At 37.7% G+C, this 17861-nt stretch overlaps 1 protein-coding gene across 2 annotated transcripts in view; it reads left to right on the top strand.

Moving 5' to 3' along the window:
- The window catches only part of UBE2D3 (ubiquitin conjugating enzyme E2 D3), a 29935-nt gene extending 18278 nt beyond the window's left edge, over positions 1-11657 (top strand). For both annotated transcript variants that reach the window (XM_004431007.3, XM_087434654.1), the window contains 4 exons: positions 3832-3909; positions 5286-5391; positions 7775-7868; positions 10175-11657. In XM_004431007.3, coding sequence (XP_004431064.1) covers positions 3832-3909; positions 5286-5391; positions 7775-7868; positions 10175-10220 — 324 coding nt within the window. In that variant the 3' untranslated portion in view covers positions 10221-11657. The remainder of the gene's footprint in view (positions 1-3831; positions 3910-5285; positions 5392-7774; positions 7869-10174) is intronic.
- Positions 11658-17861: the final 6204 nt, after the last annotated feature.

Genomic DNA, 17861 nt, shown 5'->3' with positions numbered 1-17861 from the left:
GATTGGCACAGGTGTTAGCTCAGGGGTAATCTTCCTCAGCAAAAAAAAAAAATTGTCATTTCCTGCAGAGGCCAATGAATGATACATGAAAACTCTTCCCTTTGATATTTTACTCTTTAAGGAGCTTTGTCGTGTAGTAGAAAAGGGAAATACAAGTAAATAAGTTTGTAAGTATGTTGAGTAATATTAAGTGTGTAAAGAAAGATAGAAAGTAAGGGCAGCCAGCAGATTGGACTAAAGGAAAAGCTGTATTATTTATCTTTTTAAAGACATTTAAGCTTAAGATGGACCCTACAGGATAGGTAGGGCCCTGTAGATAAAGAAGATGAGGACACAGATAAGAATATTCCAAGTAGGGGAGAGAAATAACAGGAGGAAAAGGAGACGTAAAATATGCTTCTTATTTTATGTGCAGTAAAGAGCATATTCTGGAGAAGAGGTGGAAGATGAGACTAACTAGATTGGTGGGAACCATATCATAAAACACTTTGTGTGCTTAGGAGTTGGAACTTTATCTTGAAAGCTGTGCTAGATTTCAAGCAGGGGAGTAACTTTTACCTTAAAAAGACCACTTCAGCATTAGGGTGAAGGGTAAATTGGAGGAAAAAGTCCGAGTGAAGGTAAGCCATTGCCATAATGTAGATAAGGACTAGTAAGATCTTGAACTAAGGTAGTAGTGGCAGTGGGCATAAAGGAGAGGAGGCTAGTTCAAGAGATTTTAAGGATCTTTACGATTTGATAACTGCTTTGAGGAGATGAGAGAGCAACAGTCAACAGTGAGATTCCCGTTTGTGGCTTTATTGTGGTTTGAGTCTTGGACACATGAGACATCCAAGTAGAAATATTCATAGGTGTTCAAATATATATCCTGGAATGAATACACTAGAGAAAGATTCGATACAAGAGCTGACAAAATCAATCTGGGTCAGGAGGTAGAAGCAGGAGATGGATCTGTAGGAGTACAAATAAGTTATGGTTGCTGTGGGAGAGGAGTATGGACATTGAGAAGGAAGGAGCACCTTGGACTGGTTGGGACAAAACCAGGGTAGAAGGTTTCTAAAGAACAGATCCAAGATAAATTCTGGATTTCTAAGATTTGGGTCAATTTACTGATCAAAGTATTCCTTGTTTTTCTTGGTTGTATTTTCTTTTTTTTTTTTTTTTTAAGATTTTATTTATTTTTCCCCCAAAGCCCCAGTAAATAGTTGTATGTCATAGCTGCGCATCCTTCTAGTTGCTGTATGTGGGACGCGGCCCCAGCATGGCCGGAGAAGCAGTGCATCGGTGCGCACCCGGGATCCGAACCCGGGCTGCCAGCAGCAGAGCGCGCGCACTTAACCGCTAAGCCACCGGGCCGGCCCTCTTGGTTGTATTTTCTGTTTGCTATCAGTTTATAGTAAATTCAATATAGAACCTAAGTTTTTTAGGTGTCATAGTTTGGTTATATCTAGGTCTTGTGGTTTTACCAGTTTTTCCTCTTTGATTTGGTAGAATTTTACTGTTAAATTGTAACATTGAAATATTTTCATGCCATAAGTTCTTTTTTTTGTTTTTTTGGGTTTTTTTTTGAACAAATGAAATTTGGCTTTGCCTAAATCTCATCATTAGATTGCCTTTATTCAGAAGCAGTCAGATCTAGCACTTGATTGGATGAAACTTGGAATGAAAGCTTAAACAACCTTCGGAATTGGATTTTATAAAAACTTGTAATGTTTAAGATTACCCTTAAATTGTTGATTGTATGCAGTACAAACATAGATCTTCAGTATTAGCCTATTATATAAAAATGTGTGCTATTTAGATCATCTGTTCACAGTTAATGTAGCCATATTATTTAACAAAGATGTGTTAATCTAATGAATTCAAATCACATTCTGGTGCCTTTGATTTGTTTTTTGTATACTTCTCAGATGCTGCTTAGCAGTCTTAGTTTTTTTGATTAAAATTTTGTAGACAATATGAAAAGGAGGGACTTTGGAATAGGAAGGACTCAGTTTAAATTGTAGTTCTTCTATTTACTAGTTGTTTGTTTCTTTGAACTTGATTCTTCATCAGGAAATTGACCTTTCTCCTTTAAACCCCAGATATATGCTGTTCATTTTTCATAATAATCTGTAACATTTTATTGCATGTCTCTTTACCAGACTGTAAGCCCATCAAGATAAGAAATTGTTCTCTATCTCTCTTACACATACCTAGTATATAGGAGGGAGTTAATGTTAATTCAACCAAAGTTTAATTATTTTACAGAGGGCTGGGGATTGAATGAGCATATTAAAATGTCAGACCTGTAAAAATTTTTATTTCTCTCACATCCACAGTGGGTATAATGAAAGGCTCGTATTAGCACTATATACATACTCTCGCTAATGGAGAAGAATAGATGTTGGTAATAGCTCAGCTGTAATTTTCAATACTGTAAATTTTCAAACATATTTTCAGGTTGATTTTTTGCATGTCCAGAAGCAATTAAGTAATTTCATATTTTCTTTAACATTTACCTTAAACTGCTTGACTAGGTCAGTATCTTTTGTCATTGCTCTTTGATTGGTGTTGATCAGTGGTCTTCAGAACACCTAGGTTTGAATCTTGGTTCTATTATATACTGTTTGTACACTTGACTAGTTACTTCCTTTGAGTCTCGTTTTATTCATCCATAAAATGGGCACAATGATATTTTTTTCCTGGTATTGGTTAAATTAAATGTAAAATCCTATCAAGTAGTTTCTCCCAAATGGTACTTCATACTAACATTGTATATTTATTTACACAGGGAGTTGTTCATACTCAGATTATAATAAGCAAAATAGCAAAGGAGAAATTACTGCTATAGCTTGAAATTCTCTATTTTCTGTTGAAATGGAAAAACACATTCCATGTTGTTTTCCAAATCTAGTGATCCTGTGTATTGATTTGCTGTGGAGAATTCAGTATGCTTTTGAAGAAAAAACTTTGATGGTTTTAAATGAGAATTTTGAGGAGCCAGTTGGGGATTAAACTTTCATTAAAAACCTGTTTTGGGGCCAGCCCCGTGGCTTAGCAGTTAAGTGCTTACTCTCCGCTACTGGCGGCCCGGGTTCAGATCCCAGGTGCGCACCGACGCACCGCTTCTCCAGCCATGCTGAGGCCGTGTCCCTCATACAGCAACTAGAAGGATGTGCAACTATTAAGTAGAACTATCTCCTGGGACTTTGGGGGGAAAAGAGGAGGAGGATTGGCAATAGATGTTAGCTCAGAGCCGGTCTTCCTCAGCAAAAAGAGGAGGATTAGCATGGATGTTAGCTCAGGGTTGATCTTCCTCACAAAAAAAAAAACCTGTTTTGTTTCTGTTCTGCTTCTCCTATTGAATGTGGTTGTATGTTACCTACAATAGCTAACATTTTGGTTTACCAGAGACCGGAATGGCCTGTTGAGATACAAAGCCATTTGTGTATGTATGGCTATCATTAGAAGAAATACTCTACACATGTAAGGTTTTATTTTCAAATTATAGTTTGATAACATAACATTGTATGTAGACTTCATTGCTAAGTATACTTTTCCTTTATGAGAATCAAGATCTAAAACACTTGTGTTTCTGAATAGTTTTTTTAAATTCTTTGACTTATCTAAAAGGGGTCTAAGTAAACTAGGGTACATTGCTGTATAGTAAATTTTGATTATTTTTTCCATTAATATGAACTGAGTTGTAGAATAATTTAGATTCTCTTGCAGTATAAATAGTAGGTAATTTTGGTTCATGTTAGAGAAATGCTTAGAAAATAGAAATGTTACATGGGTTATTTAGCAATAATATTTTAAATATCAGTTAAGCATATTTTTCTTTCACAGAATGACAGCCCATACCAAGGCGGTGTCTTCTTTTTGACAATTCATTTTCCTACAGACTACCCCTTCAAACCACCTAAGGCAAGTATTTCTCCCCCAAAATCCATTAGTATAGATTTTATGCTTTATTTCAGAGGAATAGAACATTTTTAGAAATTAGGGTTCTGCTAACTTGTATATAAATATAGTGTATATATAGTGAATAAGAAAATTTGAGGCTGAATATATATACATATATATATATAGAATTGAGTCACTGATATAGAATGCGTACTCTTAGCCTTTAGTTAAAAGAGAGCTAGACCTGGATTTGAACTTTGTAAAATGGAGCTAAGAATTGCCTTATCCTTAATGTTGCAAGGGTCAGATAGACTATGTGGAAGCTTTTTTCCCCTCTTTATTGTGCTTATACAGATTTGGAGTATTAGCCCTAGTGTCTTGTAATATAGTACGCTTCAAATATTCAACTTCAGTATGCATTTGCACATATAGCTGCTGCTTATATTTGTCTTGGGGGTTAGACAGACTATCATCATTTTGGGGTTTGAGTTTGCATATATAACCGAATAAATCTTTGAAAACTTTGAGTTACTTAATGCATGGGGATGACTGGTTTATAAGTATTAAAAGCATATGGTCGGGGCCAGCCCAGTTGCACAGCGGTTAAGTGTGCATGCTCCGCTTTGGTGGCCCAGGGTTCACAGGTTCGGATCCCAGGGGCGCACCGATGCATCACTTGTCAGGCCATGCTGTGGCGGCGTCCCAGATAAAGTAGAGGAAGATGGGCACTGATGTTAGCCCAGGGCCAATCTTCCTCAGCAAAAAAGAGGAGGATTGGCATTGGATGTTAGCTCAGGGCTGATCTTCCTCACCAAAAAAGAAAAAGCATATGGTCTTTGACTTTTCAGAGCAGTTAACATAAATTCAACATATATGAATAACTATAGAAAATAATATACACAGAACATTGCCACTTCACTATAACCATCTTCAGAATCATGTTATAGGTGCAATATGACAGTTACTATAGATGGAAACACTTTGTGATATTCAGGTTTGTATTTTATGTACAGCAGACTCAAGTACATTCAGAAGTTCCTTATTTTTTAATAAGTGTTAAATACCCTTCAAATTACTCTTTGATTACTCATGACATGGTAGGGCCACAGTTGACCTTCAGAAGATCCCACCATATCATTGATGATAAAATTTTTGCCCCAAAGTTATGTTTTCCATTTTAATTAAAAGGAGAGAGCTCCTGAGGGATCTTGATCAGAATATAACCAGTTTCTATAATTTTTGGTCCTTTATGTATATAGGTTAGGTTTTAGCTGTTTGATTTTTAAAAACTGTGATAATATTTTAAACCTTGCTAAAAGTCTTCTGCTTAAGTTTAGGATGCTTGTCTTTATTTGGGAAAAATACCTAAAGGTTTTTTATTTTTTTATTTATTTTAGGTTGCATTTACAACAAGAATTTATCATCCAAATATTAACAGTAATGGCAGCATTTGTCTCGATATTCTAAGATCACAGTGGTCTCCTGCTTTAACTATTTCTAAAGGTAAAGTACTTGTAGAGAAATAGTTTTGAACTGCTTTGATTTACTAATAGTTAAAGGAGTTTCATTTTGGGTCCTACTTACATCTGAGTCTTTATTATGCCAACTTTTTGCTAAGAGGTGGGGAAAGAATAAGAAGTTATATCATTTTTGGTCTTTTTTTAAATCAGTATTGATTAAAGAGATTTTGTGGGAAGAAGTTAAAATTCAAATTAAGGTGTTGGGGCATTATTTGCAAATAATAATGGCAGAGTGTATTTTAATAGATTTCTGTGGTATTTTTCAGTTCCAAGCCTCTTGCACATCATGCTTGCTTACTTGTTGCCTTTTATCTAAAATGGGTACCTAAAGTTAATAGAGGTTTTAAATCTTTTAAGTTTCCATTGTAGAAAAATTTTGATTTTGCTTTCCTGTGTTTTACTACTTTTTTGACAAGAAGCCTTGTAAAAAGAAAAAACCTTTAGTTAGGTGTTGTCTGAACGTGGTAGGTTGTTCCTACCTAATAATAGTCTAAAATTACATACAGTCTTGGAAATGTCTCTAGATCAACGCTGCTCTTTACTTTTAGTAGGGATCCATTATGTGACATCTCTAATAGGTTGTCCACTCTCTGCATGAATATCCCAAATGGAGACGGAGCGTCTCTCCATCTCTTCCTCCTTTTTGAATGACTGGTGGCTTTTTTTGTCACTCTTACCCTACAGATAAAATCACTTACCTCAAAATGACTTAATGAGAAAGAAGTCAGCCTTCACTAATTTTCAGTTTTTGGTATTGACCTAGCATTCCTTAGGTACACAAAATTAGGTTTTTAATTTTGCTAATTATGAGTGTGTCAGATATTAGAGGATAGCAGCTAACTCTACCATTCTCATTTTCTGGCTGAATACTTGGTGCAGCATTCCTCAAATTGTTTCTTGAAATAGTTAATAGTATTTTATTTTTAAAAATCGTAGGATTTTTATGGGTATGGTAAATGCTTAGTGAAACAGGTTTTTTTTTTTTTTTAAGGCAGGACATCATAAAGCCTTTCATATGCTTGTACAGTGATTTCCTAAAGGAGCAGTGTAGAATTTCCCAAACTTTTATTAGACTAGAAAAACAATTTGGGTGAATGCTGCTGTAATTCTTTTTTAAGTGTGACGTGATTTTAGACCAATTGTTCACCCTCTTGGATACGTTTCAGTTTTGTTTCAAATCAGGCTCTCTTAACACCAGATACTTGGTATTGAGAATATCTTAATACCAGATACCAAACTTTTTTTACCATTGCTGGGAATGAGCTATAATACTGAACACTATGTTTCTATAAATTCAGGTTGAGTTTTATATCTTCCAAACCCCTTGCGCTTGGGTTTAAAATTATGTTTGCTATAATAATGTATTACATTATTGTTGTTTTTTATGGTATTGCTTTTTGTCTTCATCAGAAGATTGTCATAACCACTGCAAGCTTCTGTATCTTAAAGTTTTATAATACGTGGCACAGTGTCTGGCACATAACTGGCATTCAAAGTGACTTAGATACATGCTCTGTGATGCATGGTTGAACAGGTCAGGGTAAAAGCTGAAGTTAAGGATCCACTTAAGTAATAGAGATCTCAGCACTGTTTCACTTGTCTGGTACTCTTGGGGATGTGGTCTCTACCTTATAAATTGAAGGAGACAAAACACAGTCAGTGGAGCAGTTGGGACTTTTTGTGCAACTTCCCTGAAGGCAGGGCACAGAATGAATTTTTCATCACGCCTAACAGCTAAGAATAATATTGCATGGATGTTCCTCGGATATTCTTATTAAAGTTTTTTCCTCCTCTCAAAGTACCAAGAAACTTCAATTACTTAAATTCTAATGCCACTTAACTATTTTAAAAAATAGTAATAAACAATATGGCATCATTTACTATCTCAGAACTCCTGAGTTGGGCAGTATTTTAATAGCTAGTTGGTACTAAACTTGAGCCAGCAAAGCTCTATTTTTAGCATTCCTTATTTACCAGGAGCTTGTCTCCTGTGAAGCAAAATTTCTGTGAAGCTTTATCTCATTGAGATTAAAATATAAAGTAATGAAAGTCGGGGCCTGCTCCATGGCTTAGTGGTTAAGTGCGCACACTCCGCTGTTCGCGTCCCGGGCTCGGATCCCGGGCGTGCACCGACGCACCCCTTCTCTGGCCATGCTGAGGCCGCGTCCCACATACAGCAACTAGAAGGATGTGCAGCTATGACGTACAACTGTCTACTGGGGCTTTGGGGGGAAAAATAAATAAATAAAATTTAAAAAAAAATAATGAAAGTGTTTTGAGGATTGAGGTTTACAGTATGTGTTTTAAATATACTTTTAGTTATCCAAATTCCCTATGCTTGGTAACAGACATTTGTTTTCTTACAGTTCTTTTATCCATTTGTTCACTGCTATGTGATCCAAACCCAGATGACCCCCTAGTGCCAGAGATTGCACGGATCTATAAAACAGACAGAGATAAGTAAGTATGTTGTAATTTAAGGAAATAATATAAAAAGTGGTTTTTCTCAATGAGTTAGACTCATACTGTGCTCTAAGGTGTGGCAGTGCCAAGAAGACTTGATGCTTATTTTGGTAAGATGATAGTTGAAATGTGCAGAAAGCTAGTTACTGAAATGTGATTGTTTTTAAAAATTACTGTGTTTTAGTTTATGTGATAGCAAATAGCCCCCTTTAAAATGTTTTCTTTTTGTAACACATTCAATGCTTTGTCACTTTAAGTATTAAGTTTTTGGGAAGAAAGCAAATTTTTCTTCACCCTAGTTATGTTTTTGAAAAAAATATTGGTACTGTTGTAAAAGTGTGGTCTAAATTTCTCAAATAGTTGAATTATCTTTGTGTACGACTTCATCATTATAATTTTCGTGTGTTATAATTAATGCTAAGTATACTTGTTCAATTAGGTACAATAGGTTAGCAAGAGAGTGGACAGAGAAATACGCTATGTTGTAGGGTAAGAGGATCTGCACTCTACGGTGCGCTTATTCATGGTACTGCCAGCACTTGGGTGCTGCATGCTCTAAGGCACTGTACTAACTAACAAAAGGTAACAGATGTGGCAGTTTTCTGAAAACTCTACGTTTAACTGCTTGATCTCTGTTTAGCGTGAAAGTATATCCAGTAGTCATTGCTTGAGAGTATTTTTTTGCATGGCAAAGCAGTTACATAGCACTAGTAAAAAATGGAAATTTTAGTATCTTTTTCAAACTACCATGGTGTCTAAATTTTAATTTTAAAATTGGTATATTTTAAACTTTGTACCAGTACTACATGAAATGTGATGATTTAGTTCATATTTTGCCAAGAGATGATAATATAAGGGATAAACACGTAATTAAGCCTGAGAATCTAAACTAAATGTTCATTACTGACAAGCATGCATTAGTGTCAGCTATACTTTGTGGCTCCCTGTATGCTAAATGAAACCTGTTTTAAAGTGCTGGCTTTTTGACAGGGTGTCCTTAACTAATGTAACCATGAATTGGTAGAAAAAACTTCTGTATGTTACAGTTTGGAAAAGTGGTTAAACCATGTTTAGTTCTTGGTTTGAAATGAAGTTAGTTAATATTTTATAAAGTTCAAACTGTGAATATAAATCTGAAAGTTCTCCTGTGCCCTTTGGTGTATATTCATTTCTTAAGGTTATCACTATGTTTTTTTGTTGGTAAGTGGCCTATGACACGGGTGTAATACAGGGAGAAATTGATAGCATTTACCAATATTAGTGATCTTCCTCAGTGATAAGTAACGTTGCTCATGTGTGAATTACCTGTTCATTTTTTTTGTACTCTGAGGTTCCCATTCATCAGGTCTCAAGCAGGGCTTGTTAGCTCCAGTCACCACACTTTTTTAAAAAAAGTAACAAATGTGGTTCTAATTAACGCATACCACACACATCCATTCCTCTTGAAAACGGCTGCTCTTGTCTCACCCTTACCACTATCTCAATCTTCTGCCTATGCCTAAGTCGCAGATATTTTCTTTTCTGGTTTTACCCAGGTCAGGTCAAGTAACTTATCAAAGTCTAGGATCCAGATAAAATTGTTTAGTTAATTGTTTGGTTCTGGCTTTGATGGAAATTTCTCTAGATGTACAGAGTGTGTGTGCTCTTCTGATGTAAGTCAATGATGAACTGTAAAATAAATTTTTAATTGTTAAAAGTTGTTGGAATGGGGCCGGCCTGGTGGTGCAAGCGGTTAAGTGCACGCGCTCCGCTGCAGGGGCCCGGGGTTCACCGGTTCGGATCCCGGGCGCGCACCAACGCACTGCTTGGCAGGCCGTGCTGTGGCGGCGTCCCGTATAAAGTGGAGGAAGATGGGCAGGGATGTTAGCCCAGGGCCAATCTTCCTCAGCAAAAAAAGAGGAGGATTGGCAGATGTTAGCACAGGGCTGATCTCCTCACAAAAAAACAAACAAAAAAATTTGTTGGAATGGATACTAATTGTAGAGTTTCTAATAGAACATTAGCTCAGTGGTAGGGGAGAGAAAAGTCCTTTGATTTTTGTTAGCCTCCCCAATCTCTGCCGCTTTATTGTGTCTATTAAAATACTACTTTCAGTGTATTGGCACACTGTATTGGAAGCATAAGGTTCTCATTTCCCACATTGCTTTGAGTATCAATGCTATTTCTCTCTCGTTGGCTTTAACCATAGCCATTAGATGTGACTCCATGATGAGTCTGGAGATAAAATAGAAATCTTTCCTTCCCTTTTAAGTACTAAGAATTCTTTATTTTAACTTTTTAAATAACGCCTTCTTTATTTACAGGTACAACAGAATATCTCGGGAATGGACTCAGAAGTATGCCATGTGATGCTACCTTAAAGTCAGAATAACCTGCATTATAGCTGGAATAAACTTTAAATTACTGTTCCTTTTTTGATTTTCTTATCCGGCTGCTCCCCTATCAGACCTCATCTTTTTTTAATTTTATTTTTTGTTTACCTCCCTCCATTCATTCACATGCTCATCTGAGAAGACTTAAGTTCTTCCAGCTTTGGACAATAACTGCTTTTAGAAACTGTAAAGTAGTTACAAGAGAACAGTTGCCCAAGATTCAGATTTTTTTTAAAAATGGAGCATGTGTATTATGTGGCCAGTGTCTTCACTCTAACTTGGTTATGAGACTAAAACCATTCCTCACTGCTCTAACATGCTGAAGAAATCATCTGAGGGGGAGGGAGATGGATGCTCAGTTGTCACATCAAAGGAAGCAGCATTATTCTAGCAGCATCCATTCTTGTTTAAGCCTTCCACTGTTAGAGATTTGAGGTTACATGATATACTTTATGCTCATAACTGATGTGGCTGGAGAATTGGTATTGAATTTATAGCATCAGCAGAACAGAAAATGTGATGTATTTTATGCATGTCAATAAAGGAATGACCTGTTCTTGTTCTACAGAGAATGGAAATTGGAAGTCAAACACCCTTTGTATTCCAAAATAGGGTCTCAAACATTTTGTAATTTTCATTTAAATTGTTAGGAGGCTTGGAGCTATTAGTTAATCTATCTTCCAATACACTGTTTAATATAGCACTGAATAAATGATGCAAGTTGTCAATGGATGAATGATCAACTAATAGCTCTGCTAGTAATTGATTTATTTTTCTTCAATAAAGTTGCATAAACCAATGAGTTAGCTGCCTGGATTAATCAGTATGGGAAACAATCTTTTGTAAATGCAAAGCTGTTTTTGTATGTACTGTTGGGATTTGCTTCATTGTTTGACATCAAATGATGATGTAAAGTTCAAAAGAGTGAATATTTTGCCATGTTCAGTTAAAAGTGCACAGTCTGTTACAGGTTGACACATTGATTGACCTGACTTATGCAGAATTAATATAAGCTATTTGGATAGTGTAGCTTTAGTATGCTGCACATGACACTGGCAGCCCTGGAGTTCATAGGTGGACTTGGGACCCAGGAGTTTTGAAACGTGTATATGGAGTTTAAGAAACTTATTTTCCAGGTGCAACCCTCATCTAACTAAATTTTTTCTTCACCTTGTACGCTTGACAGCTGAAAAAACCATAACACGGGAGTAATAATGGGTCAAAATTTACAAAATAAAGTACTGTTTTGGTGTGGGAGTTGTCATGAGGCTGTGTTGAAGTGACTTAATTGTGTGGGATATTGAGTATCCATTGAAATAGATTTGTTCAGCCATTGACATGAATGAGCATTTAAATGCAGCAGATCTCATTCCAGGTGACTTCACATGAATGAATAAAAGTCAATGCTATTGGATTATTTTTGTTTGACAAGTGCTGTCTGTGCCACTCATTTAACTTCTGTAGCAACAAGGGCATTATCATTCTTTACCCTTCCTAATTCTGACCATATATAGTTTTACCTCGTTTTTCCTGGTTATTTTGGTTTGTCCATTGCTTTCTCATAATCCTGTGTTCCATTTCTAGCACATCTGTGACTTTTCTCCCCTTCAGTTTTGCACTGCCTACACTTATGTGCAATCTTATTCCTTGTCTGCACACAGATGTGGAAAGCTAGATATAAAATAAATGTTAAAGCTTGATTTTTATAAACACTTTAATATGTAGTTTGGACATGATTTATTGACTTAAGGTTCTTCTCTAAATTGGAAGTGATATGCATGACTTCCAGAGATGTTCTGGCTTTAATTCTGTAATAAGCATTTCACTGAGAAATACCAGTCCAGCTATACAATTTTCCAGTGAGTGAATTTCTTTTTTTAAAGAAAAAATGACTTAAAAAATGCTTTAAAAATGACTCCTTAAGGGTAGATGTCATAATGTTAAAACTATTTTGGATTCATAATACAGTTAGAAGTAACATACTGCTACACAAGGTATGAAATAGTGTTCTTTGGCTCTATTTTCAAAATAATTATTTCTGAGACTCCTATACTCGGTCAGAATAACAGCTTTAGTAGGCATATCATTTCTTGGAAGCCAACCATGAATAAAACATACTTGTCAGAGCTTCTGGATCCCGAAATTGGCTTTGAAATTCAAATTGACCTTTTTAGCCATAGACAACCCTTAGGTATTTACAGAGATGACTTCCTTAAACCATTGTCATAATGATTGGATGTGTCCAGTTCTCTATATTTTTGACTTCTGCTTTCTACATTTCTTAGGTCACTTCTAAGGGAATAAGCCGTAAAGGCTTCCCCAGGTTTAAGAGAACAGTAAAGTACTTACCTGGAAAACCATTTTTGAATGTACGGATACTGGAATTGAGATCATCTCTAATGACACCTTCAAAAGAATACAATAATTTGCTCATTTTCCCCCATATATGTTACTAGTGCCACTTGTAGGACTGAAGTGAGTATTAACAATTAAAAGTTGATGTTGATTCTTCTTACATATTTTCTGTATTTTTTAATGCATAAACTCATTTTCAATAGTTTCTTTTAACCTAGGAGAATTATAGTCTAGTTGACCTGTTAATAATGCATTTGAAGTGACTCGTTTTTGTTCTGCGCAATTTTGCAGTGTGATAATCAGATTTTTAAAAAAAAACAAAACTTAGGTTACTTGTGTGAGTGTACTCACAATTTTTTAAAGTATGAACCACAGGTAACTAGTGGTCTTGGGTAGTGAAACACTCTCTTAATGGCTTAGTTGAAATATGCTTCAGATATTGATCATGCTGTTAGTCATTTGGGGGGTGACTCATTAGCCATGTCCCGTGTTGGCATATCAAAATTTGATTAAGCTTATAGGTGAATTTGTCTTCCATATAGAGGACAGTGCAGTGAGGAGCCCAATGCAAGTCACTAAATATTGTCTAGTAGTGACATCGGCATAATACTTGTAATAGCTAATGTTAAAGGAATTGTTGCCAGTAAAGTCTGTTTAAAGACACTTTGGTCTTAGTAATTCCAGCTAACGTGAAATCCACACTTGAACCTAATACTGTGTGAGTTCTATTTTGAACTTCTTAAAAGAGCCGTTATAACAAATGGATGGTCTATAAAGAATTTAGAACAGCGGTTCTCAAAGTGTGGTCCTGAGATATCAGTATCATTTGAGAAATTCTTTGAAGATGGAAATTATCAGACTCCACTCCAGGCCTCCTGATTCAGAAACAGTGGGGTGGCACCCATAGCTTGTTTTAAAAAGCCATCCAGGTGATTCTGAAGTCTTCCTAGCTCTCCCTTTGAACAGACTACAGCAGTAATTCTTGGACCTTGTAGTTAGTTTACAATTCTTGCTGTATCATGGCTCTAAGAGAACTTGTTATATTGTATGCCCAAGTATTGTATTTCTAATATCTGACAAATTTGTAGTACTTCGAATTATTGTACTGTAGGTTAATTTACACATTAAAGATAACATTAATGTCCTACAACTAATTTGGATAACAGTCTAACCTAGTGACATTCAAATTTATAAGATCTAACTTTATTCAGATACATATAATTCAGCCAGTGCCCAAGTAGTATTTAAAGAGTAACCAGGTACAAAAGTCGGCTAAGTGTTGCTTAGATAGCTGAACAAGGATTTGAACCCTGGTCTCATTCTGTGGCCTTAGACTAGCAACTTTTTTTTTTTTTTTTTCATGAAAAAATGTCATGTTAAGGATGTTGGCCGGTGTTCACTGAATTGAATAGCTATTAACCACTCGAAGGTAGCTTTTAAAACTTTCCCATTGTAATGGAAAAATAAATGGTAAAGGTATTTGGAAACAGGATTTAAGACCGTGACAGCCCACCCCCAAAAAAGTGTTATGGAGGAACTATGTTAAAAGATAAAACGGAAGTTTTCTAGAAAGGCTAGGAAAATTGAAGTTAGCTGAATATTTTGTTTGTTTAGGTCCCTGGTAATTATCACTTTTGCATTATTTTCTGCTACCCTGTAACTGCTTGCTCCTCTCCTTGCCTCATTTTGAAGAATTTTTGGTGATTAACCCTGGTATGGTGTTTCCAATAATTGCTCTTTTATGTGGAGTATATTGTTTTAGTTACGGTCCCGTTGTCAATTATCTCATGTTGTACACTATTGCTGGATAAACTTTTTTAATTTTAATAGCCCTCTTTTTCCTATATTGTTGAAAATGGTTTAATGAAATAACTATTTTTCATTTTTACATACTATTGTCTGAATGTCTATATGACCTTCATTCCTTGTTTACCGTATCAAATTTGAGTAGTGTCAAGTAAAGCCAAACAGTGGAGTACTTTCATGCCCTAGTTGCTTAAGGACACGTTTGCTGACCTCCCAGCCATCTCTCCTATATGGATTCGTATTCATTATCCTAAAGGGTATTTTTAAGATGTCTAAAACTGACTTGATTTCTGCACACAGACACACACACCCCTACCATTTCTTGGCCTCAGTAAATGTAAACATTTTCGCTTACACTAGCCCAAAACCTAGGCATCCATCTTGGTTTCTCACACTCCACTTCCAGATTAAACAGCAATCCTGTCAGTTCTACTTTTTTTTAATTAAAGATTTTTAGTTATTTATTTTCCCCCCAAAGCCCCAGTGGATAGTTGTATGTCATAGCTGCACATCCTTCTAGTTGCTGTATGTGGGACGAGGCCTCAACACGACCGGAGAAGCGGAGCGCGCGCACTTAACCGCTAAGCCACGGGGCCGGCCCATGTCAGTTCTACTTTTAATTTTTATTCAGACTCTACCGTATTTACTGCTGCCACCATGGTCCAAAGCCCCGTCATCTCTCACTTGCATTATTGCAGTAGCCGCCTGAGTGGTCTCCCTCCCTTTTTTTTTTTTTTGTGAACATCAGCCCTGAGCTAACGTCCGGCGCCAATCCTCCTCTGTTTGCTGAGGAGGATTGGCGCTGGACTGACACCCGTGCCCATCTTTACTTTATGTGGGACGCTGCCACAGCGTGGCTTGACAAGCGGTGTGCGCCCGGGATCCAAACCTGCGAACCCCGGACCACTGCAGAGGAGCACGTGCACGTAACCACTGCACCACTGGCCGGCCCCTGGTCTTCCTGGGTTTTTGCAGCAGTGCTTGCCACACACAAGGCCTAGCAGAATCCTTTTAAACCATGTCTGATCATGTCATCACTTTGCTCCAAACCTCCTAATGGTTTCCTATCCTGTCTAGAGTAAAAATCAAAATACTAAAAGCAATTTACAGACTGTAATGACTTTTCCCACCACTTCTTCATCTCTAGTCACTCTTGTTTGCCCCCACCACGTCCCAAACTGCCTCAGGTCAGTCACACAGGTCTCTCTGCTGAGCTTTGAACACAGCATGCTCTCTCTCACCTTAAGAAGTTTGTCCTGTTTTCCCCTTTGCCTAGAGTTATCTTACCTCAGAAACTGTATGACCCCCTCTTCCCTAATTGCTAGGTCACTTGAAATGTCAAAGTGGTCTTTCTCGACTGTATGAAATATGAATGCAACACCACCATTGTAGAGTGTACCATGGCATATCAGTATTATCCACGTTACATGTGACATTTATCGTTTGTTTCCCTCTCAACCCCACCCCAGAATGTAAGCTCTGTAAGAACAGGGATTTTGTCTGTTTTGTTCTGCTGTGTTCCTCAATGGCTAGATGACTGCCTGGCATCGTTAGGCAGTCAAATATTTAATAATGACTATGAGTTAAATGGTACAATTTGCTAAAAGTATTCCTTGCTTTATTTTTAACTCCAAAAGTACAAAAAAACAAAAACTGCAACATACCATAAAAAAATAATGAATGGAACGTTCTTTACTCTCTGATTGCTATAAGTAAAATACCACCACAGTGAGTGGATGAGCATTTCAGTTTCTATCAGTATGGATGATTACTGTGACCAACTCGCATGTGAAAAAGCAAGTAAACATGCCGGGAAAAACCAGCTGTTTTTGTGAGTGTCAATAATCTGTCAAGATAGAAAGGAGTACTCTCAAGCGAAAAACAAATTGAAACTAGGAACCCAATGAGGAAGCAGAATGTAACCAAAACCAGCTTTCATTTTGAAAAGACTTGAAAAAGCAAGTGAACTGTACTTTAATTTTTGTGACCCTGGCAAAGTCCAGAATGCATTTCAACAGTGGTGTCAAATGTCAGAAATCTGTCCCTAATACATAGTGAGGAGTCAGTATCTGGAACCTTGGTGCTCTGTGGGAGGAGATTCTCCTCCCAGAATTTATAATAGTTTGGCCTTTGTGAAGATTGGCATCCCTAAATCTTACTATACAGGTGGTTCCAGAAAACTCAAGCAGAAGATTTAGTTTTTAAAGGAGTTCCAAATGAGAGCAACCAGATAAACCAGTTACGGGCAGAAGCAAACAAATACTCTGCAGAAACTCAATAATAGCTCATAGTTAAAAATCAGAAATGAAAAAGTAAAAGGGAATGTAGCACCATCCAACTTGCAAAAGTTTCAGACATTAAAAATATCAGGTCTGGGGCTGGCTCTGTGGCTTGGCGGTTAAGTGCGCACACTCTGATGCTGGCGACCCGGGTTCGGATCCCGGGAGCGCCCCGAGGCACCACTTCTCCGTCCAACGCGAGGCCGAGTCCCACGTACAGCAACTAGAAGGATGTGAATCTATGACATACAACTATCTACTGGGGCTTTGGGGGGAAAAAACTGAATAAATAAAAATCTTTAAAAAAAATATCAGGTCTGGGGCCGGCCCAGTGGCGCAAGCGGTTAAGTGCGCGTCCTCCGCCGCGGTGGCCCGGGGCTCGCAGGTTGGGATCCGAGGTGCGCACCGACACACCGCTTGGCAAGCCATGCTGTGGCCACGTCCCATATAAAGTGGAGGAAGATGGGCACGGATGTTAGCTCAGGGCCAGTCGTCCTCAGCAAAAAAGAGGATTGGCAGATGTTAGCACAGGGCTGATCTTCCTCACCAAAAAAAACATATACATCAGGTCAGAGAGAAGTCAAGATGGAGGCATAGGTGGACTCCGAACTCACCCCCTCCCGTGGACCAGCCAATTTACAACTACTCTTGGAAAAATTACCCCTGAGACAGAACTGAAAATGGTAAGAGGAACTCCTGGAACAAACAACAATCCTAATTGAGGTGGAAAAGGCAGAAACACCCTTCTGGAGAGAAAAAAATGCCACCTTCACAAGCCGCCAGCTTCATGGCCTCGTGGGAGCAGCCCAAAGTTCTGCAGCCCTCCCTGGAGGAGCAGGGCCGTGAGCTAGGGAGCGACCCCAGGAGCGACCCCGCTGTGGGCATTTTTTGGACCCAGCACAATCGAGATGAGTGGCATAATATCTGACTTTGCTTGCTACTAAAACATTGGGGAGTATCCCCAGAAAAGCTGGCTCACAAAGAAACCAAAACTGGCTCTTAAAGGGCCCAGACAGAAAATCACCCATGGCAGAAAGCAACCTAAAATCACCAGAAAGAAAGGTGCACAGCCCTTTGGTGAAAAGAGACTCACCTGATAGGCTCTGAGTGCATCTCAGTGAGACGTGAGACCTCTCCAGGGACTGGGATTGGCGGCAGCCATTGTTGTCGCCTGGTGG

The sequence above is a fragment of the Ceratotherium simum genome, chromosome 8 (genome assembly GCF_057802395.1).
Source record: "Ceratotherium simum simum isolate JZ-2026a chromosome 8, ASM5780239v1, whole genome shotgun sequence".
In the NCBI taxonomy this organism is placed as follows: Eukaryota; Metazoa; Chordata; class Mammalia; order Perissodactyla; family Rhinocerotidae; genus Ceratotherium; species Ceratotherium simum.
The sequence above is the reverse complement of the archived record's forward strand: the minus strand, read 5'-3'. Positions and strand labels throughout refer to the sequence as shown.